Genomic DNA, 27,597 nt, shown 5'->3' on the forward strand with positions numbered 1-27,597 from the left:
ATCCCTAATCCTAACCATTTTTTGTTGAAAAATCAAGTCAAAGGAACAAGAAAAACAAAAGAAAATAGAAATAAATTCTATCAGGATATTTTTATTTTATCAAGATGAAACTGATTTTATTACATGTCTTTAATTGCATGCAGCACGTGTTATCTCTCGATCTATTTAATTAAAATATTAGACAATGCAGCTAAATTATTAAACAAATACAATTAGGCACTACAATATTAAATATTCACAGCTATAATCATGATAAAAAAATATTATAAATATCTGATAATATAGCAATATTATTTAATAACTTAGTAATATTCATCTTCAAATTTAGTAGATTGTTTCACAATATAAATGTATTAAAAGATGATAAATTAAATTTAAAATTAAAAGTATGATGTATTAAAAATAATTTAATTTTAATCCAAGATATATCAAAATATTTCACATAATTTTTCTTAAAAAATTTAAGCCTATGATATTGACTTTTTGAGGATTGTTTGGCTCCTTTCATAAAGGGTTTTACATTAAAAAAAAAAAAAGGTTAGTAAATTTGAGGAGCATAGTGGGGGATGTAAGTGAGTCAAGCCAACTCGTACAACTTCCCGGTCTCAACTCACTAAATGACTTGTGAGTTGAGTTCGATGAGCTAACGAGTCAAGCTTGAGTCGGCTCTGACTTGACTCATTAGGTCATGAATTGGTTCGCTTAATATATATTAATATAAAATACTCTTAAATATATTAGCATTCATGATTTTAAGGATAAAGATATAAAGTTAGTAAATATGTTTAAAAATTTTATCCCACTTTCTAATATTAATTTTTTTTTCTTCTAATTTTTCATTCTTTATATCATTTTATTATAATATTTGTTGAACAATAATCCTTTTCTCTATTTGTTCATTGCAAATGAACTTACTCTTAAGCAAGCTCAAACTCGATTAATTAATCAAGTTCAAGCTCAAGCTCAAATCAGAAGTGACTCAAGCTCAACTCTACTCTTTTATCCCCCCTAATTACATCTTTTTTTAATAACTATAACTCTTGAATTTATTGAACTTATTTTAAGATCAAAAATTTATTAACTGTTTATATATTATTTTTTACTTTTTTAAATAATTTTAATAGTTTAAGATCAAATGTTGAATCTCTATTACCTTAAATGATTTAAATTTTATAAAATATTATCCAAATTCTTTTTATTAAGGTCTCTTCTAAGACAACTTTCTTAATGTTTTCTAAAACAACTTTGTTAGTTAAAATTTTTTTGAATTAAAAATTTTTGTTCTAAAAAAATTATTATAAAAAGCAATACGAAATATGTTCCAAACAAAATCTTAATCCAATATCACTATTTAAGTGTTAATTTAAATTTCCTCAATTATCATTGGTAAGTTCTTTTATTTATTTTTTTATTTACTTTATTTCTTAAAATTAGTGACTCTTAAACAAAAGACCCATTTATATTTTATTTTTCAAGATTTGTATCTATCAACTTAAGATTTATTCACATTAAATTTCTCACTATGGTGGCTGCCTAAGTTAAGCATAGGTGTCACTTAATTAATCATACCTGCCACCTTAAATTGTAATTAATATAAATGCAGTATTCATTTATTGCATGCATCCCACAACTACAAATATAAAGAAGAATGAGAGAAGAGAAGAAGAATCTCCTATAGCAAATAAGACGAGAGAAAATAAAGAAGCATCAATGTCTTATTCTTCACATTTATATTTTTCAAGATTTGTAACTATCAACTTAAGATTTATTCACATTAAATTTCTCACTATGGTGGCTACCTAAGTTAAGCATCGCACACAACTCTCCTTGGCCTATTGGTTGAGAGCTTAGGCTTCCAACTAAGAGGTTCAGGGTTCGAGTCTATGTGTATGCATTGTGTGTGTGAGTTTGCCTTAAATGGCCTAAATGTCCCAAAAAAGTTAAGCATCGGCGACACTTAATTAATCATACCTGCCAACTTAAATTATAATTAATATAAATGCTGAATTCATTTATTGCATGCATCCCACAACTACAAATATAAAGAAGAATGGGAGAAGAGAAGAAGAACCTCCCATAGCAAATAAAACAAGAGAAAAAATAAAGAAGCATCAATGTCTTATTCTCCACATTTAGCTCACATTTCCATAGCAAACGGTAATGCTCCCTCTAATATCATTAACATAGATAAAGTAGTATATTGTTCTTATTCATTAAAGTGTAACAAATTAATATACCTCTTTTGAAGTTTAGTAAAGTATTTAAGACTTCATTTGAGACTATTTTCTTATTATTTTTTAAAACTATTTTTTATTTGTGTAGTAGAAAACTACTTTATAAAGCAATAATAAAGCTGTCCCAAATGAAGCCTAAAGGTTTCCTACTATTTTCTAAAGCAACTTTCTTGTACAAAATTTCTTGTAAAAAGCTAGCTGCTTTAAAAAATAATAAGAAAGTTGTCACATATTAGACAAGTTATGAAATATTTATATTTTATGTTTAGCAATGTTTATGATGTCTTCTTGTGAGGTATGCAAACTGTCTAGATATGGTAGTGCAATTTGATTTTTTTTAGTAACTCTGTAAGTATTTGTGTGATGAAATTGAGACCATTTAGATGTTTACATTTATTCATTAAATGTATTGGTTGGTGGAAGTTTTTATACAAGTATACAAATGATAAGAAATATAATATGTAGAGAATGAATGTTATGTTTAGTTCTGATACGGCATCACAAAATTAGCTTGATCGGGCACGAATCTCGAGGCAAAAGCTAGTTGGAAACTTCAAATATCGTGGGGTTTTACATAGGGTGGGAGGCCTGCTACATTAAAGATTATGGAAATGTTCATATCATCCGGTAGTTCAATTTTGTATGCATTTTCTCCTAGAGGTTTGACTATTTTGAATGACCCACGAACTTTTGGTTTTTTTAGCACAAGGTCCTAGAGGAAAATGGTGTTTTCATAAATGTATTCAAATTTGATCTCCTTCTTTAAAGGAAGCTAAAATATGAGATTTTTTGGCTTGTTTTTTATATTGAGCTTTTTTTAATGATAATGTCATAGACACGTTGATATAATTTTATTATCTCCTTTATTCGTCTTTCACCATCAATATTATATCTGAAAGAGCTAACTATGGGTGACATATCTAAAGGTGTAATGGGATTCTGACCATACACCATTTTCAAATGGACTTTTACTTGTGGTTTGATTGATGGATTGGTTATAAGCAAACTCAACCTATGCAAAGCATAAATCCCATCGCTTAATATTTTTTTTCGCACAAAACACCTTAATAAATTGCCTAGGCTATGGTTGACGGCATCTGTTTGCCAATCTATTTGTGGATGAGCTTTAGAACAAAATTAAAGTTTAGTACCTAGTTTTCCCCAAAGTGTTCTCCAAAAAATGACTAAGAAAACAATTATTCGTATGAAGTAATAGTTTTTGGAATCCTATGTAAACAGACAATTTCTCTAAAATATATATCGATAATATAAGCTGCACCATGGATCTTGTGACAGGGAATAAAATGAGTCATTTTTTAGAAACGATCCACAACCACCGTTACATAATCTTTATGTTACTGAGTATTGGGTAACCTTACCACAATATCCAAACTAATATCTACCCAAGGGGCCTCAGGAACTAGTAAAGGCATGTATAACTCGATTTCACTACAAAAAATAGCTTTCACAACACTTTTGAAACCCTTTCCTAGCATTTCTAACCGCCACAAAAACCTTGTAGTCGTTTCAAAATCGTTGCACAAATGTTGTAATTTGTATTCTTTGCAAGTGATTTTTGCAACGGTTTTGCAACTGACAGGGAAGGTGTTTTCGCAATGAATTTTATAGCGGTTTTAACTGCCACTATTAGAAGTGGTTAAAACCGTTGCTAAATATCCAAAATAGTGGCGGTTAAAACCGCCACTACTTTTTAGATTTTTTTTTAAAGAACTGCTTATGAGCTATTTAATCAAAACCCATAGAGTAGAAAAATGTATGGCATGAAATGGGGCTGAAAAATAACTTTAATCTGAGTAATAATAATGAATCTTGAACATAGATAAATCATTAACACATCAAATTAAAATTATGTGCAAGTAACATAATTTCAAAAAAATTATAACTAAAATGGAGGTCAGTCAAATACAAAGAAAGTGAAAGTGGCATAAATCCTAAATCCTAAACCCTAAGCGCTTCATTTGCACCTCACCAGCCCCCCTATGTTAGAGTATCCAGTCAGCTCTAGTTCTTCCAATATTCCTTCTTCACCAATGACATAAACCTAAATCACCAGCATATTAGAGACTATTTGAGCAAGAAAATGCACAAAGTTTAGTATAAATGCAGTTATTCCTCACATATTTAAGTAGAAAATAGAATCAACAAAATCCTCTACATGCACTAAGGAACCAAAGGCCACCACAATTCCAAATCACAAACTAATTAAAAATATGACCGTTTTGTTGTATGTGAAGATACAAAAAATAAGATTAAACTTTGGATGCAAGCGAGGCATTGAGGGCTGCATTTTTCAAAATCTCTTAGTGTTATGCGGTAGAGAAAGCCACAAACATAAAATAATAACTCGAGAAAACACAATAAGATTGAGGTACATAAAACTCAACAAGCTAAGCACTTACCATAAATATTTGATAACAACCACAACAATAGAAGTAGATGTAACAACCGCATCCACTGCAAATGTAAATTTACAACATCCATATAAAAGAATGATTGAAACTTCAAAGATAGTAATACTTAGCACATATAGGCAACTTATAGAATTTTCATCTTGAGCTCACTCTCAATCTGTTGACAATTTCTAAGAAAAACATCACTTAAAGCAAAGTAAGACAACTCATTAAGCGCAGAGTCCAACTTTAACATTTCATGTGAAAAATCAATCATCATTTTCCAGTAAAAACACCAAAAAAATCATAAGAACAAAGGCACAATAATCCACAAGAACCAACCAAGCATAAATCACCAAGCAACTGTTAAAAACCGTAATAAGCAAATGAAGTAGAGTTTACAATGGCCGCCAAAATTACTAAAAAACCATTCCCAAAATTAGCACATCATAGAAGAACTCCCCATGTTGCTGAAACAATCATCCAGATAAAGTGGTTGTTGAGATGACCATCAAAGAGGAGAAATCAACTAAAATTACAACCGAATGCAAAAAACCACTCCAACAAATGGTACATCATCATCATCAGCTAGCCTTATCATCATGATGGGGACTATCCTAATACGCGAGGCATCTTATCTATCTTACTCCTGCCACTACTCTAGTCATTATCTTTTTTTCTGTTTATGTTATGCACGTTCTCCTTACTCCCTAACTAACCGTTGCACTATAGTGGTAATGTATTGCTGGGATACTACATAGACCTTAGGCAGAAGCCTTAAAGGCAGAAGCCCAATTGCATCGTCAATCCCGCAGTCATTCTACCTGCAAGCATTATGTTGACTCCTCTGCTGATCAAGCTAAGAATAACTTTCCCACTCCAAGGCAATCTCAAATTCCCCGTACCACCAATAAAGCCCCTATAACCAATCAGCCAATTAATCCTGTGGAACCGAGGGCTCAAACCAAACTCACTGCCCCATTGTAGGAAAACCCCAACAACAAACCCAGTACCCTCAAATGCTATAGGTGCTTCCAGCCGGGACATAAGTCTAATGAATATCCTAACCGGCAGCAAATTCAAGTACTGAAAGGGGATGATCGTAACGATGCAATTGATCAAAATTATGCAGAACAGGACTCGGAGGCTGGTGTTGAAGATGTGCATGCTGACGACGGCGATCCACTCCTCTGTGTTATACAAAAGCTATTGTTAGCACCTCGAAGTTTAGTTCCTTCGCAGCGAAATACACTATTTAAAACTCGCTACACTTTTAAGGGTAAAGTATGTGACTCACTGATCAATAGCGAATGTACCGAGAATGTTATATCTCGATCCGTGGTTCAAGCCTTGCAGTTGAAAACTAGCAGTAACCCTCATCCGTACAAAGTTAGTTGGATTAAAAAGGGGACGGAGGTGACCGTGACCGACATGTGTCGTGTTTCCTTTTCAATTGGCAAACACTATGTTTGTGAAGTGCTATGCGACATTATCGACATGGATATCTGTCACTTGAATTTGGGTCGACCATGGCAGTATGACATGGACTCGACCTACAACTGTAGACAAAATGTCTATACTCTTAACTGGAAAGGCAAAAAGCTACGGTTATTCCCACACACCAATTCTACTTCTAGTGCTGACAAAAATCCAAATGCAGTTTTTATCACTACAGGCAAACTCTTGGTGCAATCCCAGCAAGACGTTAACTCTCTGTTAGCACTAGTTGTTTCTGATAGCGGCAAGGAGTTTAAACCAACAAGCAATCTGGCAAAAATTCAGACCCTGTTACACAAGTTTGCGGATGTTCTTCCTCCTGAGTTGCCTTCAAAGTTGTCGTCGATGCGCTCTATCCATCACCAAATAGAATTTGTTCCTGGGGCCACTCTCCCTAATTTACCGCATTACCGTATGAGTCCCAAAGAATATTCCATCTTCCAAGGCATAGTGGAGGAATTGCTGAATAAAGAGCTAATTCAGCATAGTTTGAGTCCTTGCGCTGTTTCCGCATTGATAGTTCCAAAAAAAGATGGCCAGTGGCGGATGTGCGTCGACAGTAGAGCAATTAATAAAATCATAATAAAATATCGATTCCCTGTTCCCCGAATCTCTAATTTGCTTGATCGTCTTGCAGGAGCTGTTGTATTCTCTAAGTTGGGCCTTCGGAGTGGTTATCACCAGATCCGCATTCGCCCGGGGGATGAATGGAAAACAACGTACAAGACGCGCGACGACTTATATGAATGGAAGGTAATGCCCTTTGGTCTTTGCAATGCCCCATATACGTTCATGAGGTTGATGCATGAAGTTCTAAAACCATTCTTGGGAAAGATTTGTGTCGCTTATTTTGATGATATTCTTGTCTTTAGTGCTAACCTCACTGATCATATTAGCCATCTTTATGATATTCTTCAATTGCTTTGCCACCATAAGCTATATTTGAATGCTCCTAAATGTGAATTCGCTTCAAATAGCGTCCATTTCTGGGGTTCATACTTTCTGACAGCGGTGTTGAGGTTGACCCGAGGAAGGTAGAAGCTGTCCATGATTGGCCTACTCCCCAATCCCTATTTGAAGTGTGAAGCTTTCATGGACTTGAGAATTTTTATAGGCGATTCATCAAAGGGTTCAGTATTATTGTTACTCCTCTAATGGATTGTTTAAAGGCCAATAACTTTAACTGGACTACAACTCAACATAACAGTTTTGAGACTATTAAGATGGCTTTAGCTTCTGCCCCAGTTCTAGCCTTGCCCAATTTTGAAAAGCCATTCCATGTGGACACTGACGCCTCCGCCGTAGGTATCGATGTTGTACTTTCTCAAGAATCAAAACCCATTGAGTTTTTTAGTGAAAAAATAAGCCCTCCAAGGCAGAATTGGTCCACTTATGAGCAAGAAATGTATGCGATGGTGCGAGCATTGAAGCAGTAGGAACCTTACCTACTTCATCAGGATTTCGTATTGAGTAGTGATAACAAGGCACTTCAATACCTCAACAGCCAAAAAGTATTAATCTCATGCATGCCCGCTGGATAATTTTTCTTCAGAAATTTACTTTTATGCTGCAGCATAAGGAAGGAAAGCTCAACCGAGTGGCTGACGCGCTCGGTAGGAGAGCTGCTCTGCTCACACAGCTGCAAACGGAGATCACAGGTTTATGCCACGTACGTGGATTTCGCCTCTTACTGGTAACAATGCATGACCGATAAACCTTGTAAGGATTTTACTATACGCCATTGTTTTATGTTTAAAGCTAACCGTTTATGTATTCCCAATTCGTCCTGGAGGCAACACCTGATAAAGGAAACTCATTGCGGGAGCCTAGCGGCACATGTTGGCCGAACTAAAACTCTCGCCCAGCTTTAGATAAGATTTTACTGGCCTCGTCTAGCTAGGGATGTATCTCGATTCATAGAGCGATGCCCGGTCTGCCAGGAATTTAAAGGCACCGCACAGAACACTGGCTTATACTTGCCCCTACCCATGCCGGACTCCATTTGGGAAGATCTTAGTATCGATTTCATCTTGGGCCTCCCACGAACAAAGAACCGCATTGATTCCATAATGGTGGTTGTGGACAGGTTTTCTAAAATGTCGCACTTTATTCCATGTAAGAAAACCTTCGACGTCATGCACGTTGCTAGACTTTTTTTAAAAGGGATCGTACATTTACATGGGCTTCCTCGTAGCATCACCTCGGACGGGGACGTGAAATTTATCAGTCATTTTTGACGAGAGTTATGGAAGTGCCTCCACACGGAAATTAAACTTAGCTCCGCATACCACCCCCAAATGAACAGTCAGACCGAAGTTGTGAACCGCACCCTTGGTAATATGTTGCGATGCTTAGTACATGATCACCCTAAGAAGTGGGAAGAAATGCTAAGTCAGGCAGAATTTGCCTTCAATTATATGCCAAACAGATCCACGGGTCGCTGCCCCTTTAGCATAGTGTATACAAAAATGCCAAACCATGTGATTGATATCGCCATCTTGCCCAAATGTCGAAGCACTACTGCTGCTCAAACCGCAGAAGGATTCAAGAATGTTGGGGAAGAAGTCCATGCCAGGTTCAAGAGTTCAATTTGAAATACAAGAAACTAGCAAATGCACGAAAACGCTACAAGGCTTTCAGCCCGGGTGACTTAGTGATGCTTCGTGTTAGCCGAGAGCGATTTCCTGTTGGTACGTATAGTAAACTCTGCCCCAGAAAAATTGGACCTTTCCCTGTCCTGAGGAAGATCAATGACAACGCCTACATCATTGACCTCCCGGCGCACATTCAAACCTCTTCCACCTTCAACGTTTCTGACATTCACCAATATCAGCCATGAGATGATGCAAATGCTATCGTGTCCTCGCCGGAAGCGAGTTCTTCCAAAGACGGGGAGACTTGATGGGGACTATCCTAATACGCGAGGCATCTTATCTATCTTACTCCTGCCACTACTCTAGTCATTATCTTTTTTCTGTTTTTGTTATGCACGTTCTCCTTACTCCCTAACTAACCGTTGCACTATAGTGGTAATGTACTGGTGGAATACTACATAGACCTTACGAAGGAATATCAGCAATATACGAAAAATCATATTCCTGCATATTGTTCCATTGGATTCTTTGTGTTCTTCTCTGTTTCTTGCAGGTCATCTCCAGCTGCTGCTTGGAAGCTTACATTACATCATCTGTCAAGTGATACATAGGGGTTAATTGTTTGCAATCCTATTTTAGTCAAAAATAAACTTAAATTCCACCAAAATAGACTTTTTACAATCCTATTACTTAGATAAATTTCTCGTTGACCTTTATACTCATTAAATTCATAATTTATTAAATCTAATCATTTATAATATTTGTCATTTTTAAAGACTTCTCCCTTTAACACAATTCCTGTCATAATTCAATTATAAACCCAATCTGATGAAATAAAATATGAACAGGACAACAACTATAAAGGAGGAGATAAAGACAGAATTATGAAGTAGCATAACTTATATGACAGAACAATAGTTTGACCATTTAATGGCATTTTGAAGATCACAATTTCCTTAGAAAAAAAAAATATATATAGATTCATGTTTTAAGTTTGGACTTCTATTTCATAAATGAATGTTACAGGCTTACAACAACTTCCATGTAGTTCCTAGTTTCTTCATTATAATTTCATTGAAATAATCAACATGCGATGGGGAAAACTAAGGCCAGAACAACCAAGTGTTACTACATTATAGACAACAAGAAAGAGAATGGAAATGCAAAAACTATGCCCGATTTCTACCTAGCGTATAATTCTCCGGCGCCAGCAAAGTAGTTCACATCCCGAGTAAGCCTTAGGCTTTGTTTGGGACGGCTTTTTTGATGCTTCTTAAAGCATCTTTCTAGTAAAAAAATAAATTTTTTGCACTAGAAAGCTGCTTCAAGAAGCAGCGAGAAAGTTGTCCCAAACGAAGTCTTAGAAGAGGAAAGGAGAACAAGCTTTCTTCATTTGACAAGAGGAAATAAAGAGGAAAAGGAAAAATCTGCTCCTATGAATACTTGCCACGATAAAACCCTCGTTGATAACAAAAATTAGAACTAATCAAATAACCATACATGTTTTCACGAAAAATTATTATATTAAGAATTAATAAAATTAAATTATTTAACAAGTAATTTAACTAATTTTAATACTTCAAAGTTCATAAAATAAAAAATAACATAATAAGAGTAGACAAAAATTCATCAAAGTTACTCGTAGTTACCGGTAGAAGCATAGACAAGAGCTCCTTTATCCAATAGCGTTCTAACACAGGATGACCGACCTTGCTTCGAAGCAAAATGTAATGGCGTTGCTCCCTTGGCATCAATAATCGACGACAAACTCAAATTCCCATGAAAACATTGAACATAATCCAAATCCAAAACATCAGAATAAGATGCTCAAAACCAAAAGCTCAAATTAGGGAAAATGTGAACATAATCAACAGAAGAATTGACGGTTTAAAAAAAAAACATCGAATTGAAGACACACGTAGAAGACGACAAACTCAATTTCCCATGGATAGAAATCAATCTCCTTCTACAAGAATCATTTTTCAAACTCAAATCAGAAGTTCAACTAAGTAAAACAAAAAATTTTAACCTATCAGAGAAGAAATCACTAAGTTTTATTGGTGAGAGTGAATGCGAGGCGAATAAGTGAATAACTCATAGTAGTGAGTCGGAGAGGAGAAGTTGAGCATGAGATGGGCGGCTTCGGTTATGTGTTGGCTTTGTGAAAGAACACGAGATGTGGACGAGAGCTAGGATCGATAGGAGCTTATTGGAGAGCAAGAAGACATTTAATAGTAGGGTTTTTTTATACGATATAATTTAGTTTTTTTTTTTTTTTAATTTTTTATTTTACACCATCAGATTTAATCAAGATGGCTCAAAATGCATTTTATCTGAATTGACCGATTTTATGAGATCGTTACCGGTTTTGCGTTTTGATGGTCGAACCACCAGTCTGATGCTGGTTCTTTGCAAAGCCGATTATGAAGTGGCAACCAAATGACTGACCAGTCTGCAGTTCAACCAGTTGAACTTGCCGGTCCAATCCAATTTTCAAAACCTTGGTTATAAGGGTTTTATTTGAGTTTAATGGGTCTTATTGATCTAAAAAATTATATTATTTATATAATAAATGAGCCGGATTAGAAGAATTTTTTCGTATATTAAAAAAATGCATTAAAAATAATAAAAAAATATCTACAAAATGAAGCCTAAATATTTTAACCTGCATGATAAATTGATCAGATTTAAATTATTTATTTGAATTGGATTTAGTTCAATCAAATTGGAATCCAACCAACCAACCAACAAAAATTGAGATCGCTAATTTCACCCTGCCCGCTCACCCTCACATTACACAACTCATTTGGCTTGCTTTGCCTTTATTCCGTTCAGACATTCCGCATTTAATAATCGGACAACCCTGAAACAACTTAACAACCGACGGTGTATGGTGATCCTTTGGCTTTTGATGCTCCGGCGAGAACTCGCGCCTGCTGATCCGGTTTCTGTTTGATCCCCTCCATCCTCCTATAGGAATAATTAGGGCTACGTTTCGAGCATCTTCTCCTGAGTTCTGATCGGTGCGTTGGGGCGTCAATGGCATCTTCGACTGAGGGTTTGGTACCGATCACGAGGGCTTCTCTCGCTCGATACTACGACAAGTACCCTGCCCCTGCTATCTCTGAAGACCTTACCCGCTTGACTGCTGAGCTCCGGAGTCTCTCCGACAACCTTTTGGAAGAATTACCCCTGACCCCTGGTTAGTTTTCTCTCTCTATCGAACGTTCCTTTGCCTTTTTTTTCCAGGGATCAGGTCCGAAGCGAACTGACGAATCTTTTCATTCGGTTTGGCATGGTATAATTCTGCAATTGAGATCTAGGCATTGGTGATTGCGTTGTAACTAATTATATTCTTAGATACTTTTAGTTAATGCACCAAGAATGAGAGAGTGAATCCACTTGATAACTTGGTAACATGCTCGCGCCTTTTCGAATGGAGGTAGGTTATTTTGTTAGGAACTATAATGGGATCTATTTTAGCCTTTAGTTTTGTTATCTCCTCAAAAGGTTGTGTTATTAATTTAATAGCTTTTATTATTTATGAAGTTGATGATTTCCACTAGTTGGTTTATGCTCTTCTGTGGTATTAATGTCGCATGTGTGCGACAGGTGCTTTACAATGTGAGGAAGGTGAACCTTATTTCGGTGGTTTTGGTCTTTGTTTAAGCTGACATTAGTCTGAAACGACATTTTTTGTGGTTTCGACTGGATTTCAAGAGTTCATGCTAAAATGCCTGTATTTTGAGGGATTTTTAGAACCGAAACTCAGTAATTTCAATTAAAACTCTCAACTGATCTTTCAAACCCTCTCAAGTTGCATCATTTAGTGCTCCAAGATGCTTATTTGCGTGCAATTTTAAGCCCTAACCTCATCCTATTTTCATTGTTGGCCCACACATAAAGCTCCTTTCACTTACTTTAATTAAGGAAAAGGCTGAAAAGAATTCTAATATGTACTATTAAAATAAACAATGGTTTAAAATTCTACATTGATTAAGTGATTAAGTTGGTAGAAGAAAAATGAAAGGAAACATAACAAAGGTGGGAGTCTATAGAGAGGTTATCAAAATTTTCCTGTTTTCAAGAAGAAATCATAATTAGGCAAATTTGATTTTTATTTGTTTTGATAAATTGATAAACTAACATGACGTGTTAGCCTCTATTTACCCCTTAAGAATAATTTTTTATAAGTATTTCCTCATATTATTTTTTATTTAAGGGGGTGCACTCAATGCATAGAGCTCTCACTAATGTAGGTTCTTTGAAGTGATTGTTGTTTGCAATCCCACACTCGCATTTGTCAAGAGGTTGTTTCCATTACTCAAATTTAGGATTTACAGAATATGCTTGAGGCAACTTAACCACTACTTCATGCTTGCCCTCTTATATTAATTTTTATTTAAGCCTAGGTTTAAATTGGATATCAATTTATCTTGAAGCTAAAAGTATTGTTATTTTAAATATAAAGATGTATGATGTTTAATGTTTAAATTAACAATGAAAAAATAATCAAATAAAAATTGAACACGAAGTGTTTCCAAAGAACCAAAAAATGTACTTCTGGAGCCAAACTAATATCAAAATAGCCAAACTAATATCAATTTTGACTTTAAAGTCCTTGGTTGATACTTTGTAGATATCAACCCCATTTGGTCATCCGAGTCATACTTTGTTAGCTATTGAAGTTTTGGGATCGGTAACTTCATCAAATTTCAAATTTTTGCTGCTATTAATGTTCTGCCAAACAATAATGCAACTAAGCAGCTTCAAAGCTTCTTTACTAGGTATCTTTTTCAATAAATAATAATTCATTACACTAAATATCTGTCAACCCATGGTAGGTATGCCAAAGTTTATAGATGCATGGTGTGTAAATGATCAATCTTCAATTCTTCATACTCGGAAAAAATTGAGTATGCATTTTTTTTGTTCATTTGGTCGATTGAAGCTAGAAATAATTTTACCATTTTTTATTATTTGTTGGATGTAGTTATAATTCAACATTGATTTTAAACTCTAAGAACACTTTCAAAATCTCTTAAAAGTGAGAATTTAAGGCAAAATAAATGGCAATAGAACCGCCACTTTTTAAATCATGGTTTCTTTCTCCAACCAATTGATGGGCCCTATGTCCACTAGTATTTTCTGGAAATCATGCACTAAATCCTTTCACGTCTTTGAGAGGCAATGCCATGATTCTGATGGCTTCATCATCATAAGCTTTGAACCACTACGGTTCAATTTTATATATCCTTCTTTGTCATTTGCTCGTATCAATGCCTGCAGATGTCTTTGCAGAGATCTAAAGAGAAGATTTGTTGTAAAGAATATAGACTATTTTGTTAGTACTTAACTCTTCTTTTTTTCTCTCCCATTCTACCGTTCTTCTTTGATTGCCTTGCCGTTGTCAATATTGGACGTGAAGCTGGTAAGTAGAAGTGGACTTGTGCCTATATTATTTCGTATTGGGAAAATAAAAATTTTCCAGATGGATATTCTACCTTAGATATTTTCCTTGGGATTTCCTTTTTCTACACTATGCCAATTGTGAATTTCACTGGGTTTTGTTTGTTGTAGATTAGGGTAATTTTTGCGTCTTGTGTCAGTTAATGATATAATTTGCTTTTTTTATTTTACTCTTTTGATGAGATTATTTTTTTAGATTATTTTCTTGAAGGAACTTCTTTCAGAAAACTATTTATTGTCTTTGTTGAGGTGCAATCAGTATGTCTTAGTTGTTTTCTTTCAAGGGATTTCTCTTAGAAAGTTATTCTCCACTTTGTGCCAATTATCGGTCATTTCTATAGATCATTCTTAGCCATTATTTCTACCACAAGCATGCTCATGATATCAAATAAATGAAAAGGCCTGACATGAACCCATGAATAAAGCTATATAGGCTATTGTCATTGTGGAATACACATAGCACTACGTTACTTTCTCCTTTGGTTTTATATTGGGTTGCGGTTGTTTTGGTTTGAGTGATTGATAATCAACTATTACTTTTGAAAAGATTGCAACTGATTTAGGAAGCTCTATTTGTAAATAATTGGATGGAGTTGGATTTATGCCTGGATGCTGGCCTATTTAAAGTTGTCCCAGCTTATGCTTTGGATGTTTTAGGGGAGTCCCTTTGTGCAAATGAAGACATATGATGCTACTTTCTGATCATTATCTTATATTTTCACCTTTATTGTAATTTTTAGAGATTAGAGGGGGGTCTTTCTTGAGAGATCTCTCAGAATACTTGTTGGAGATGATCCAAATACATTCAACATTAAATAATGCTTGCTGCAGTTTGGCTTGGTAAAGCAAAAGAGATCCTTAAGAGAATGATTTGTGCTGAGATATTCAAAAGTTCTTGTTTGAGGTAGAACTAAAAAGACTTGATTATAAAGTATTAGAAATAATCTTTTTCTATTAGATTTAAATAAGAATTTGACTCTTAATTGGATACAATGGAGAAAAAGGATTCATGTAGGTGACCTCACTCAGTAGGATAAAAGCTTGATGTTGTTGTTGTATTGAAAAGCTCATAATTTGCTTAGATTTCCTGGATATCTGAATTTTTTGTATTTTGTGTTTGTTTAACACAGTGTTTGTACAAAGTAATCGGCCACATTTACATTTTAAGGTTTACTTGCATTATATTCATAGTGAATCAAGTAACCTGTAACAATTGAAGACTCTACATTTTGATTATGCTGTGCCAGATATAAAATTTAGCCATACATCTAAGTTTTGTTTCTGGTAAAGGCCAATATGCTTATACTTGTGATTGAGTTATATTTTCACAGTAAAATTAGAGATTTTTTAAAATTTGATATTACCACTTGTGAGGCAACTGAATTATCTGTGGAATGATTTTCTACCTTTTCTTTGTTTTTTAGTCCAAACAAGATAAGTTTATTTTATTTCATATTACTGCAATGTTAAAGCGACACCATGTTTGAACCATTATTGACGTTTTTTTTAAACTAATTATTGACGTATTTGAATCAGGGTTATAACCTCTTTGCAATATCCTCCCCAAACCTCTTATTGGTGGGAATTTCATGCAGGTGGCTACTAGTTCCTAGGTATTTGGATGTAATTGAAGCTAAGTTTTGAAAATGAGTTACGGTTTGTTTTTTAGAAACGAGATAAAAATGAGTTCTTACTTTGGGAAATCATCTTCATTAAAGAGAGAAATGAGCCTCACTTATGAGAGTTTGGAAATAATATGCTTTTTTACTTTTTATTTTGCATAAAATAACAATAAAATATTATATGTAAAGGAAGAGTTGGATATAATGTTAAGTTTATTCACGATCATAATTAATAACAATAAAATGGGATGATGAATATATAAAATCTTAACTCCATTGCATTCTAAATAAACATTGAAATTGAACTCCTTAGAAGTGATTTCATGCAAAATGAACAAATACCATTGAAACTCCTTTCATTGAAGTTCACTTTCGAGACCCATCTCCAACCACTTCCTAAAGCATACGTTAAACAAAGCGGCCCCAGGTTCACCTTTTTGGTTTATTTTTTCATAAATTGAAAACCAATCACTGGGAACACAAATGCAAATTCATATTTTTTTAATTGTCTTATAGAGTTTAGACTTGTTCCTATATTCTAACATAAAATGCTATCTTTGAAGGTGAGCAACTGGTTGCAGAGGAAACTGATCGTAATCCTCCTCATAAAGTTGATGAGAACTTATGGAAAAATAGAGAGCACATCGAGGAAATCCTATATTTGCTAGATAAATCTCACCTTTCAAAATTGGTACAGCTTTTATTCTGTATTTTTTGGATTGAATTGTGTATTATTGGTTTGCACTTAATCTGTTTTTTTGTTTATGTTCCCTTTTATTTTGAATTTTTTTTGGTTGGTTATACTTGGTTATCTATAGCCTTTTTTGGTCTTATGGACATTTTAAAATCTTTAATTCTAAGAATTTAGGTGCTGTCACCTTTATTCTAAAAATCTTCCTATAACTTCAGAAGAAAGCAACGCAAGAAGATGCTGATATTGATAAATTTGTTGAAGATCTGCAAGAACCACTGCAGAGGGCTCTGAAGGCACTGGAGGCATTCCAATCAAAAAATTCTGATTTTGTCTTTAACACTGGTCAGTTAACCAATAAACTGCTTGGCTTATGTGCCCATTTAATTTAGCAGACAAATGTACACTTATCTGATGATTTTATAATGCACTTATTGACTTTTTTTCATTAAAAATAACATAGTTTGAGAATGAAATTGTAGCTTCCATCATGCAGCTTCATTTTGAGAACATCTATATAGGAAAGAAATGAATTAAAATAAAAATATTTTGCATTTATGTCAACTTTAAACTCATTAGAACAAATACACTCGAAGTAATCCATAAAAATACCTACACCAAACAACCGATGTAGTAATCAAAATATCATATTTGCAGTACAGTAGAATACCATAGTAAGGATATCTTACATCATATACATGAAGGCCAAAGTGTCTCAATGCTCTTACCAATCAATATGCCTTTGATCAAACATTATACACACATAAGAAGAAAGATTGTCCTATCTTCATTGTAAACATTGGAGTTTGGTCCCTCATTATGGTGTTGTCTTTTTTGACGTCCACGTTGGTATTCCTGAAAAAGTTCATTTTCGTTTTCTAGGTTTTTACTGATTGATATGTATCATTTCTAAAACAAACCACTTGAGCTTAACAATCCTAGGATGTCATTTGGACACCTGGATGGCTTCCCATAATAACAACATGACATCGGTGTATTGTTGAAAAATGTAATGCTAAAATTAGGAAGAAATCAACACTTGTACAACAACAACAACAACAACATCAAACCTTTATCCCACTATGTGGGGTCGGCTACATGAATCCTTTTCCTCCATTGTGTCCTTTTTAAAGCCAAATTTTCGTTTAAATCTAATAAAGAAAGATCATTCCTAATATTTTCTAACCAAGTCTTTTTAGGTCTGTCTCTACCTTTCTTAACATAAGTCAAATCTAATACCTCTACTCTCCTAACCGGGTCATCAGAAGGCCGCCGTTTTATGTGACCAAACCATCTAAGGTGACTCTCTCTAATCTTATCTTCTACTGGAGCTACTCCAATCTTTTCACGTATATGCTCATTTCGTATCCTATCTCTAAGGATAAAGCCACTCATCCACCTGAGAATCATCATCTCTGCCACACTTAACTTAATATTATGCATCTCTTTTTAATGGACAATATTAAAAGGAAGTCACAAACTAGCATTAGAACAAATAACAAGAACCAGAAGTTCTAGTATTGGGTTTCTGATAAGGTTACAACTAACAAATCCAACAGAACCAGTGTCATAAAGACGACAGTAATGTATATATGATAATGTCAACCAGATGTAATTGTACAACAACAAGCCTTTGTCCCACTACGTGGGGTCGGCTACATGAATCTTTTTTCGCCATTGTGTCTTGTTAAAAGTCAAATTCTCATTCAAATCTAATAAAGAAACATCATTTAAATCCAGATGTAACATACATACCACTTTATTTTATGTTATTTTAAATCAACACTTGTAGATCATATAAAATATATTGATATATTATCTTAATGTGTGGTTCATGAACATTTTTTTTCTGTTTGTAGAATAGATTTTTATGAATAGTGCCATCATCATACTTCTATAAAGTCATCATCATCAATTAACATGCTTAAACAAAATGTTCATACTTATAGAAATCACACCAATGAAGAGTTTGGAAGAACTAATATCATTGAAGTAGCAACATTTCAAGATAGTTTGACTCTCTTGAACTCCTTGAAATGACATTCATGTGGCCTAGTTAACAAATTCTCATGCAGTAGCATTCCACAGTCACAATTCTCCTTGACGTTCACCCTCATCTTTGCTTGTTTGATCTAATGATGGTTTGATGCGGTGCTTGTATGCTTTCAATGGTACATATGAATCACTTGCTTCACAAATATCTAATCAGGGTCCCGTTGGGAGGGGTGCAACAAATTTCCCTTGCTTATTTAAAGAGTATGCAGACATCTCCCCAAGGATAATAGATTTTTTTGATCCCTCAATTCCACCATAAAGTGATAGATGTTGTTTGTTGAATGGCTCACGTCTCCCCTTCACTTGCTGCTTATCATTTGTTTAGTTAGGGATATTGCATCTTGTTTCCTTGTTTTCTGATATAACTTGAAGAAATATCTTTGTAGTAGATTCTGCGAATCAACTATATGATATTTCTATGTTCAATTCAGTCATTGTGCAATTATTTTTTAATGTAAATGTACACCCTAAAGCAACCATTATAATGCTTAGCGAGGTATGGCATTGAAAAATTGTTACTAAGATCTTTATGACATTGTTGAAAATGTATTTGTCATAAGCGTTCCTTTCCCAACTTGGCTTGATGAAGGTAATTTACATGTTAAGGTTGCACGTGCCATCACATTATGGTTTGGTGATTCGTCATGACCTATTTATGCTACCCCCTCAACTTTAAGAACACCTATATGTACTGGTGTTCCATTAATGGCCCCAATGCAATCCTATTATCAAATGATACTTCTGATGTTAACATATGAATATTTAATAGGAAATGCATTTTTCTATGAAATTTCAAATAAAAATACCTTGAAGTATGACATACTTCAATTATCTTTGCATATCTCTGTTAGTGTTGGAAACACATTGTCTAGTGATCCTATTATGTCAGTGGACAATCACACATGACAATTTCTATCTTCTAAAAATATTTCCAGTAATTATTTCGACAGTGTTGGAATCATTCACTTGCAACTCTTAATGTAAGTATTAATTATAATAGCATGCAATTCTCTTGAGTCCTTGCTGAACCGTTCAACTCATGATGAATTTGTTAGACATTAAGCATATCTTTATGTATTGCCTGTAACATACAGAACATGTTGTGGAACTTGGGATGATCATATAGCTACACACAATCCATTGCAGCCACTAATATTTCCATAAAAACGTTTACAAAATTCATCTACGGGATATAAAACGACTAAATTTTAGAAGGACACTTGGTTATTGGATTGATATTTTTCATTATTATCCATGCTGCATTATAAGCAGTAATTTCAATCCAGAAATAATTACACATGATTCATCATAACACCACACATATATCATAACACAACATGATTTATCATAAGCATTGAGATAGTACATATGATCAAAACTTTATAGTCACTACTGCCATGCAAAGTCTTCTTCTTTACATACACAAAAAAGGAATAGGATAACAACTAAAGAGACAACCAAGCAAATCAAAAGAATCCCTACATGGATCATATCCCATCAATTTTCATGGCTTTTGAAAAGGTCTTGTAGGTAGTGTACCTTTACATCGATCATGTTATGAAAATTTATTTTTGTTGGCTCCCTAACTATTTTTATAGCAAACAAGTGTGATTGTATAATTTCATAAATTATTTTATTACAATCTAGTTCTGTGATGGTAGCATTTAGAATTAGTAGACCTATTTGATGTTATTGCAGTTGAATACGAACTCATGACTAGACATGCATTAGCGAACTATGAAATTTAATTATTTGGAAAACTTGACCCATCAATTTTTTCTTCTCACCAAATAGTTTATATATTATCATCCTCTTTGATTTATTAACTTTTGTAACATCAACACTTATTTTCGCAGCTCCATCTGATGATGCATTAGAAGTGTCTTTATTTTTAGAGTCCCCAACATCATCCATATCTTATGATAAGCTTGCGTGCACTTAGGATCGACATATTCTTGCCTATAATAACTATGTTTTCAAACACTATATCAAATATAACTTATTTAAAATGCACACCTTTGTGAATATTGAAGCACAAAAAATATCAAAATATGTTAATTTTGCCTTTCATTTGTCTCAACACCAATTATTAGGTGCATCAATGGTCTTCATCTTTAGATCCCACCCGTAGTCGCTTTAACTCACTCCATTATTTTAAAAAAAATTTAAAGTTGGTTGCTCTTATTCTTCAATTTTATTCTAAAACAAACTCTGTACCTCTCTTCAAAATTTATAATGAAAGTTTTTGATAAATATTAGTCAGGTCCAGAAAGTTTTTATTGCATTTCGTGTAGATATTAGCTTTGAAAAATCCTTGATTTTGGTTCATAATGCTTTTTTAATTTTTAATTTAGCTTATATGATAATTTGTTTTTACTTAAATTTGAATGATACAAAATTTTATGACTAAAATACTCTCATTCATTGTTTTGGATTGATCTCTAAGATGAAATGCTTGTCTTTCGAAATGTCCCCTCTTCTTAACTTCTTTTCTCATTCTAGGGCTTTGGTTTCTCTCTTTAACATGTCCCCTCTTCTTGTCTCATTCTGAGGAGTGAATGTGGGAGGTAGAGCGGTATTAATAGGGTTGGCAACTGATGGGGTTGTTGATAAGATTATAGGAGAGGTAGTTGAGGAGACATGAGAAATGGAAGGGAACTAGTACGGTTTTGCACCCGCTAACCGATGAGGTTCTCAAATAGATTATAAGAGGCGTTAGAGAGGAGGGAAGGGTGAGAAAGGCTATAGAGGAGTAGGTGGTTGTGGAGGGTGGGAGGATGACACTAATGAGGTGGATAGGACTTCAATGAGAAAATAAAGGGAAACTATAGAGATTTATTTGTCATTTTTTGGTTAATTATTGATTCTATTAATGAAAGGATGCTCATAGAAGAATATTTTATAATGATTATATTAGTGAAAGGATGTTCATAGAAGAATCGAGAATTAAGGCGTTTTGTCTAAGCGAGGCGAGACATAAGCCTCAAAACGAAAAAATAAAGTGCTTAAAAATTATAAATAATTCACAAAAAATGTCAAAATATTAAGTAAATGTCCACTTCAAAATGAGAAGGCAGCTCTAGAAATATATTTCTCCGCATAAAGCAAGGACCTTGTCATAAAGTTTAAGCAAGTTCTATATCTAATGCATAAAGCATAGAGAACTGATATCAATAGAAATGCATATTACTATATCACAACATCAATTTACATGAGACATAAGATTTCCTCGTAATTTTTTAAAACCACATAAAAACATGATTTCAAGTTGATGTTCTCTCTATTTTTTATATATTTTAGAAAATATATAAATAGATGAAAATGTCTCAGTCAAGAATCTCAAAATTTTAACTTTTTGAATTAAGAAAAGTTTATCACAATTTAAAATTTTTAAATATTAAAGATTTGGAAGAACATAAATTCAAAATGGATAAAAAAACAATGACCACTAAACTAAGATAGATTAATAAAGTTTTTTCAATTATTTTAAGAGAGTGATTAGAATTAGAAAAAAATCATTATTGTAATATTTTCAATTCATTATTCCTCGAGGCGTAGTCGAAGCTATTTTCGAAGCAGGCATGAGCAGGCGAAGCTGAAGAGATTACGAACATGAACAAAGATCGTTACCTTCGCAGTAGCAGTCGAGTAGCAGGCGACGCCAAAGCAATCAATGAAGAGGAAGAAGATTGTCACCTTCACTGTGAGATCCGACTTTACACAAAGCAGACGAACCCAAAACAGCTGTCTTTTGTCGAATAAAGGTCGTCTGTTGAGCACTCCTATTAAATCGTCTCTTTCAGAACTCTTCTTATTACGAAAAACACGAAGAAGGCGAAGCCGCAACAACGCACAAAAAGGAGTTAAATCGTTACCTTCACTGCAATGCGTCGAATTTGACGGGAATGTTGTTGTCGAAGACGCCAAAGATGGCAAAGGAGTTCTCTTTCAATACTCTTCTCATACAAAGTAGGGAAGCCCAAATCGTTATACACGCCTCGCCCCAATTTCTCAAGGCGCTACGCCTCAAGGCGTACACCTCATCAGAAAAGAGCACACACCTCATCCGAGCCATTGAGGCTTAAACCTCGAGTCGTTTGGGTTCTGCCTCGAATTGAGGCACAACTCGAGGTGTACGCTTTGTCCGCCTTTTTAAACGGTGGTAAAAATAATGCTCAAAGTGCATGGTGTGAAGCATTTTACGGTATGGATTGCATATAGGCTTATCCCCTACATATGAGAGAGGTTATTTCTGCTATTCCAATCTTACACATCTCATTGGGGCAACTCAATTATTGTGCTAACATGTTTCCTCAACTTGTACCACACAAAATAAAAAATCTTGCTCATTGCTTTGGTCATTGCACTTTGATAACTTCATTGTTCCTGAGTGCGTAGATGGTGCATTTTTTATTGAGTAGGGATAATCTTTTTGTAGTGGTTGTATTTCTTTTCTCACTATATCTCTTTGCGGTAAATCTCTTCTAATATGCTTATACAGCTATTTGTGAAATGCATTTGTTTTATCTCTCACACTTTAACTTGGGCTAACATCTGAAGTCCTTGTATTTAAAATAAACACTAAGTCCAGTTTGTGCTAGTTAATTTCTAAAAAAAATTAATCACTAGGCATTGCTAAGTTATTTGATAGGCGATTGACATGGTGGCTTTATATATATTTGCAGTTATGACCTACATGCCACAAGATTTTCGAGGAACACTCATAAGGCAGCAACGGGAGCGCTCTGAGAGGAATAGACAAGCGCTGGTTGATACTTTGGTTAATTCTGGTGGAAGCATACATGATCGTTATGCTTTACTGTGGAGTCAGCAGATGGAAAGGTCAAACCTTCATCCATCCCGTTTCACATCAAACGTTCACTTACTATTCAAGAAATTTTATGAAACTACATGCTGTTAATCTTATAGACGGAGACAGCTAGCTCAACTTGGTTCTGCTCAAGGTGTCTACAAGACAGTTGTTAAATATTTGGTTGGTGTACCACAGGTGTGTTGGCTCGACCTCTTTCTATTTATAACTGTTATATGCAAACTAAATCTATGATTCTGGTTCTATTCCACATTTCCGTTAATTTTCTGTACAAACTTTAAGTGACAATGTGCTAGAATATCATGAACGGAAAAATCAAAAATTGCTTAAAATAATTTGATAAGAACTTGCACGGCTTATTGGTTAGAATAATAATGATTAGAACTATTAGCAAATAAAAATGACGAAATAAAACATAAGAGCGGTCACTTTCATTTAGGCTAAGTTGCACAATAAGAGCTTTGAATTATCAAAATAATAAAGAAAATCAATGACATGCAAATATAATAGCTTTCAACAAAAATCCTTAATCTAACAATAAAATTAGAAACAAATGAGGTGCACTGAATCCTAGGTTTACTAAGCTCGGCAGAGTTAGGCGAACACGATCTTCATGACTTAAATCAAATCACAAAAGAGTGGGTTAGACTAAGGAAAGACAAGAGGAGGAAGATTGGAAGACCTTTGTTGGGCTCGGATGTAATCCTCCATTGTACGGTACCAAGTTGTTCTTCTACGGCTCCGACAAGGGTATCCAGGATGTGCTCCACGTATTCTTCGGAAGTATTATCGATCCTCGGGTTGACGTCGAAGAAGGTTGAGTGGAGGATGTGAACAAAGCCGTGCTTGTCGTAGACAATGCCATAATCTGTTTCCAGGTCAGCCATCCATGCGAGAAGTCGCTGTTTTGACTTTGGGAAGTGTTGGACAGCAAGGAGAAACTTCTCTGATGGTGCTACAGTGAAAATGATCCGGCGGGAGCTGATGGACAGCAAGCTGTCCTTTTAAGGCAGTAGTTTCAAAGCCTCTGGTTGATGAGAATCCAGGAATGGTTGCAGGAATTTTCTGACAGCAGTCTTGGAGAGAAGAAAACCCAACGTCGGATGGGGTTTGGGAGGGATTTGTGGAGGAAAATTAGCAAAGAGGCCTTGAGGGGTTTTCGGCCAGCAGGGGAGGAGAGCTTGAGGCTTAATTCCAAATTAGGAGTGGTTTTGGAAAAAAATTAAGGAGGTAGGGGGCAAGGGGAATTTCAGCCAATAGATAGTTGGGGAAATTGGAATTGCTTCCAAATGGGGAATTTGGGATTTAGGAAATAATTTCCTAATCCCACCCAATAGGGGTCGGCGGAAATCAATGCTTGGAGAGGATTGATGGGGATAGATTTGTAGCTTCTTAATTTGGGTATTGGAATTAGGAAATGTTTTAATTAAATTCTATTTGAATTTCAAATTCAAAATTCAAATGGAATTTAATTTATGAACTTTCCTAAAATAGGTTTCTTAATTTAGGAAAGAAATTTTCAAATTCAAATTGCTTTGAAATTAAACCTTCCAAAATTAAGAGTAGATACTTATGGAAAGGATTCAAGGTAGGATTTGAATTTTGGAGGGAGGATGAGAAAAGAGGGCCGACGGTTTGGTGGGCTTGAAGTGGATTTCGGTGGGGGTGATGGGGATGAAGTTGGTCGGTGGTTTGGGTAGTGGGAGGGGTTTATGCGGTGGTGGTGGTGGGAAGTTGAGTGGCCGGTGGCAAAGGCTTGAGAGAACCTTGGCTGGTGGCTAGAGGATGGAAGAAGGGGTTCATGAAAAAAAAGAAAAAGAAAAAAAAAAAAAGATAAGGAACCACAAACCCGGCCGTCTCCAAGGTTGGTGGGTGATCCGATCTCCCTCTCCTAGGGCTCTCGCTCTCTCTCCAAGCACTCTCAAGATCTCTCAAGATCTCAAGCAATAGCACAAAATTTACTTATCCTTCAATTATTAACTTTAGAAGAAGAACATGAGGGCTATAAATAGCCTCATGAGAAAAGAGGGCCGACGGTTTGGTGGGCTTGAAGTGGATTTCGGTGGGGGTGATGGGGATGAAGTTGGTCGGTGGTTTGGGTAGTGGGAGGGGTTTATGCGGTGGTGGTGGTGGGAAGTTGAGTGGCCGGTGGCAAAGGCTTGAGAGAACCTTGGCTGGTGGCTAGAGGATGGAAGAAGGGGTTCATGAAAAAAAAGAAAAAGAAAAAGAAAAAAAAAATATAAGGAACCACAAACCCGGCCGTCTCCAAGGTTGGTGGGTGATCTGATCTCCCTCTCCTAGGGCTCTCGCTCTCTCTCCAAGGACTCAAAGATAAAAGTCAACCTTGCCCTTAGGGCTTACATACGACTTACCTTAGGCAGCAAGGGGTAAAATGAGAAAAACAATTACAACATAAATAATAAATAACATAATAAAACAAATACATGAAATAACTCAAAACACATCGACTCGATCGTGGCCGTAGATCGATGGCCATGCCTCAGATATACTTTTCATGCTCTGATGTCCCCATCAATATGTATATAACATTGCAATAGATTTTATTTAATCATAATTTGAAGATTATTCGATCATGGATTGCAACACAATAGACTTTAAAATGAATACAACAGAGTGAGTGCAACCTCAATAGTAGATTATAAGGAATATAATATAACAGCTATAACACAAAGTAGTGTATTTTAAAAGATATAATATAACATACATAACACAAAGTGTAAGTCAATTATATAATTCACGAACTATAACATAAAATCCATATTACAACAAATGTAAATTCACAAGTAATGTAAACTGGATTAATTAAAAACTTAATATACACAAAATATTAATGTTTTCATCAGAATAATAAATAGATTTTTGAAACTACATTGTTGAGAAATAAATCTACACAAACAATCACTATAGAATTGTATGTGATCATGTATGATTTTCCAAAAGTTTTTTTTTTAAACCAGGTAGATGAGGTGTTTTATGACATATGTTTCATAGTTGCCGCTAAAAATATGATGTAAAGCAATCATCATACTATATGTGCAATAACTATTTAAATTACTTAAATTTTTCTTAAAATTTTGAATTGATTACTTTATTGTATAATTAAGGATGTCGTCTGTCTTCTTCTAGATCCAAGGAAAATTTGATAAGTTCTTGTCTATTGTCAAATAATTTTAACTGTTCAAATAGCATAGGAAAGCACTTGTAGAGTGCACCCATTGTTTTTTGCAAGTTTGCATAGAAAAGCAAGAGGGTTTAGCCATAGAATGTCATAGAATTTATAGGAAGTGAGATCTCACATATAGTTCAATTAAATTTATTTTGATTCATTGAAAAATATATAAGTTATGTACCCATGACTAGGAATTTCTCCTCTCCAATGACTTACATGAGTGCCCGATTAGGCTATATAAAGGAGTCATTTTCTTGAGCTTCTGGAAAATAAAGATTGTCGATCCGCAATACTGATCAAATGGTTCGTCTGACATAATTATGCCAGGTCCATAGATCTTAGGCTAGTGCCAAATGTGCTTCTTATTAGAAAACATAAATAATCAATACAACAACAACAACATCAAGCCTTTATCCCACTACGTGGATTGCAAAAATATAAATTGAACTTAGTGTAAGGAAGATTCAATTTCTCATACTTCTTTGCTGGAATATCTAACTATCAGAATCACATTGCATTTTTGATTTCTCACTCCTATCTCCTCTTGAGAGTTGTCTACCAGTTCAGGCATCCATGGATTGAAATAGGATAGTTACTCATCAATTGGGAAAATGTGATCAATGACGCATAGATCTATAGGCTCATATCTCTTTTCTGATAGATTTATAAAATTTTAGTCAAGCACTTATTATTTTTTAACTTCTTTTTTATAACCCTATTAACTATATATCACTCTTTTGTGCAATTGCAACAGATGGACTGACTTCCTCTATCTTCTAGCCCTCCTATCTGTAGGTGCAGTGGCAAGGGTGGTTGTTCCCTTTTGTCCTTCACCTTGTTTTGTACCTTTGCTTCTTTTGTGTCGCATCCTTAACATCATCTGTGTGAATTGCTTGATTCAATAATATCCATTGCCTCGCTCAACTCATTTTCATCATCCTTATATACAATATTATGAATGAGATTGGCTAGAGGTTCCTATTTTGCTCCAACATTATTTGGT

At 34.7% G+C, this 27,597-nt stretch overlaps 1 protein-coding gene across 2 annotated transcripts in view; it reads left to right on the plus strand.

Moving 5' to 3' along the window:
• The first annotated feature begins 11,521 nt into the window (after window positions 1–11,521).
• The window catches only part of LOC110108663, a 68,316-nt gene continuing 52,240 nt past the window's right edge, over window positions 11,522–27,597 (plus strand). The window contains exons 1-5 of one of the 2 annotated variants that reach the window (XM_020839402.2): window positions 11,522–11,938; window positions 16,391–16,518; window positions 16,740–16,863; window positions 23,259–23,415; window positions 23,503–23,581. In XM_020839402.2, coding sequence (XP_020695061.1) covers window positions 11,776–11,938; window positions 16,391–16,518; window positions 16,740–16,863; window positions 23,259–23,415; window positions 23,503–23,581 — 651 coding nt within the window. In that variant the 5' untranslated portion in view covers window positions 11,522–11,775. Of the gene's footprint in view, window positions 11,939–16,390; window positions 16,519–16,736; window positions 16,864–23,258; window positions 23,416–23,502; window positions 23,582–27,597 lie in introns of both variants that reach the window. The other variant, XM_020839401.2, reaches the window with a different exon arrangement.

This window comes from Dendrobium catenatum, unplaced genomic scaffold (assembly GCF_001605985.2).
Source record: "Dendrobium catenatum unplaced genomic scaffold, ASM160598v2 fragScaff_scaffold_54, whole genome shotgun sequence".
NCBI classification, from domain to species: domain Eukaryota; kingdom Viridiplantae; phylum Streptophyta; class Magnoliopsida; order Asparagales; family Orchidaceae; genus Dendrobium; species Dendrobium catenatum.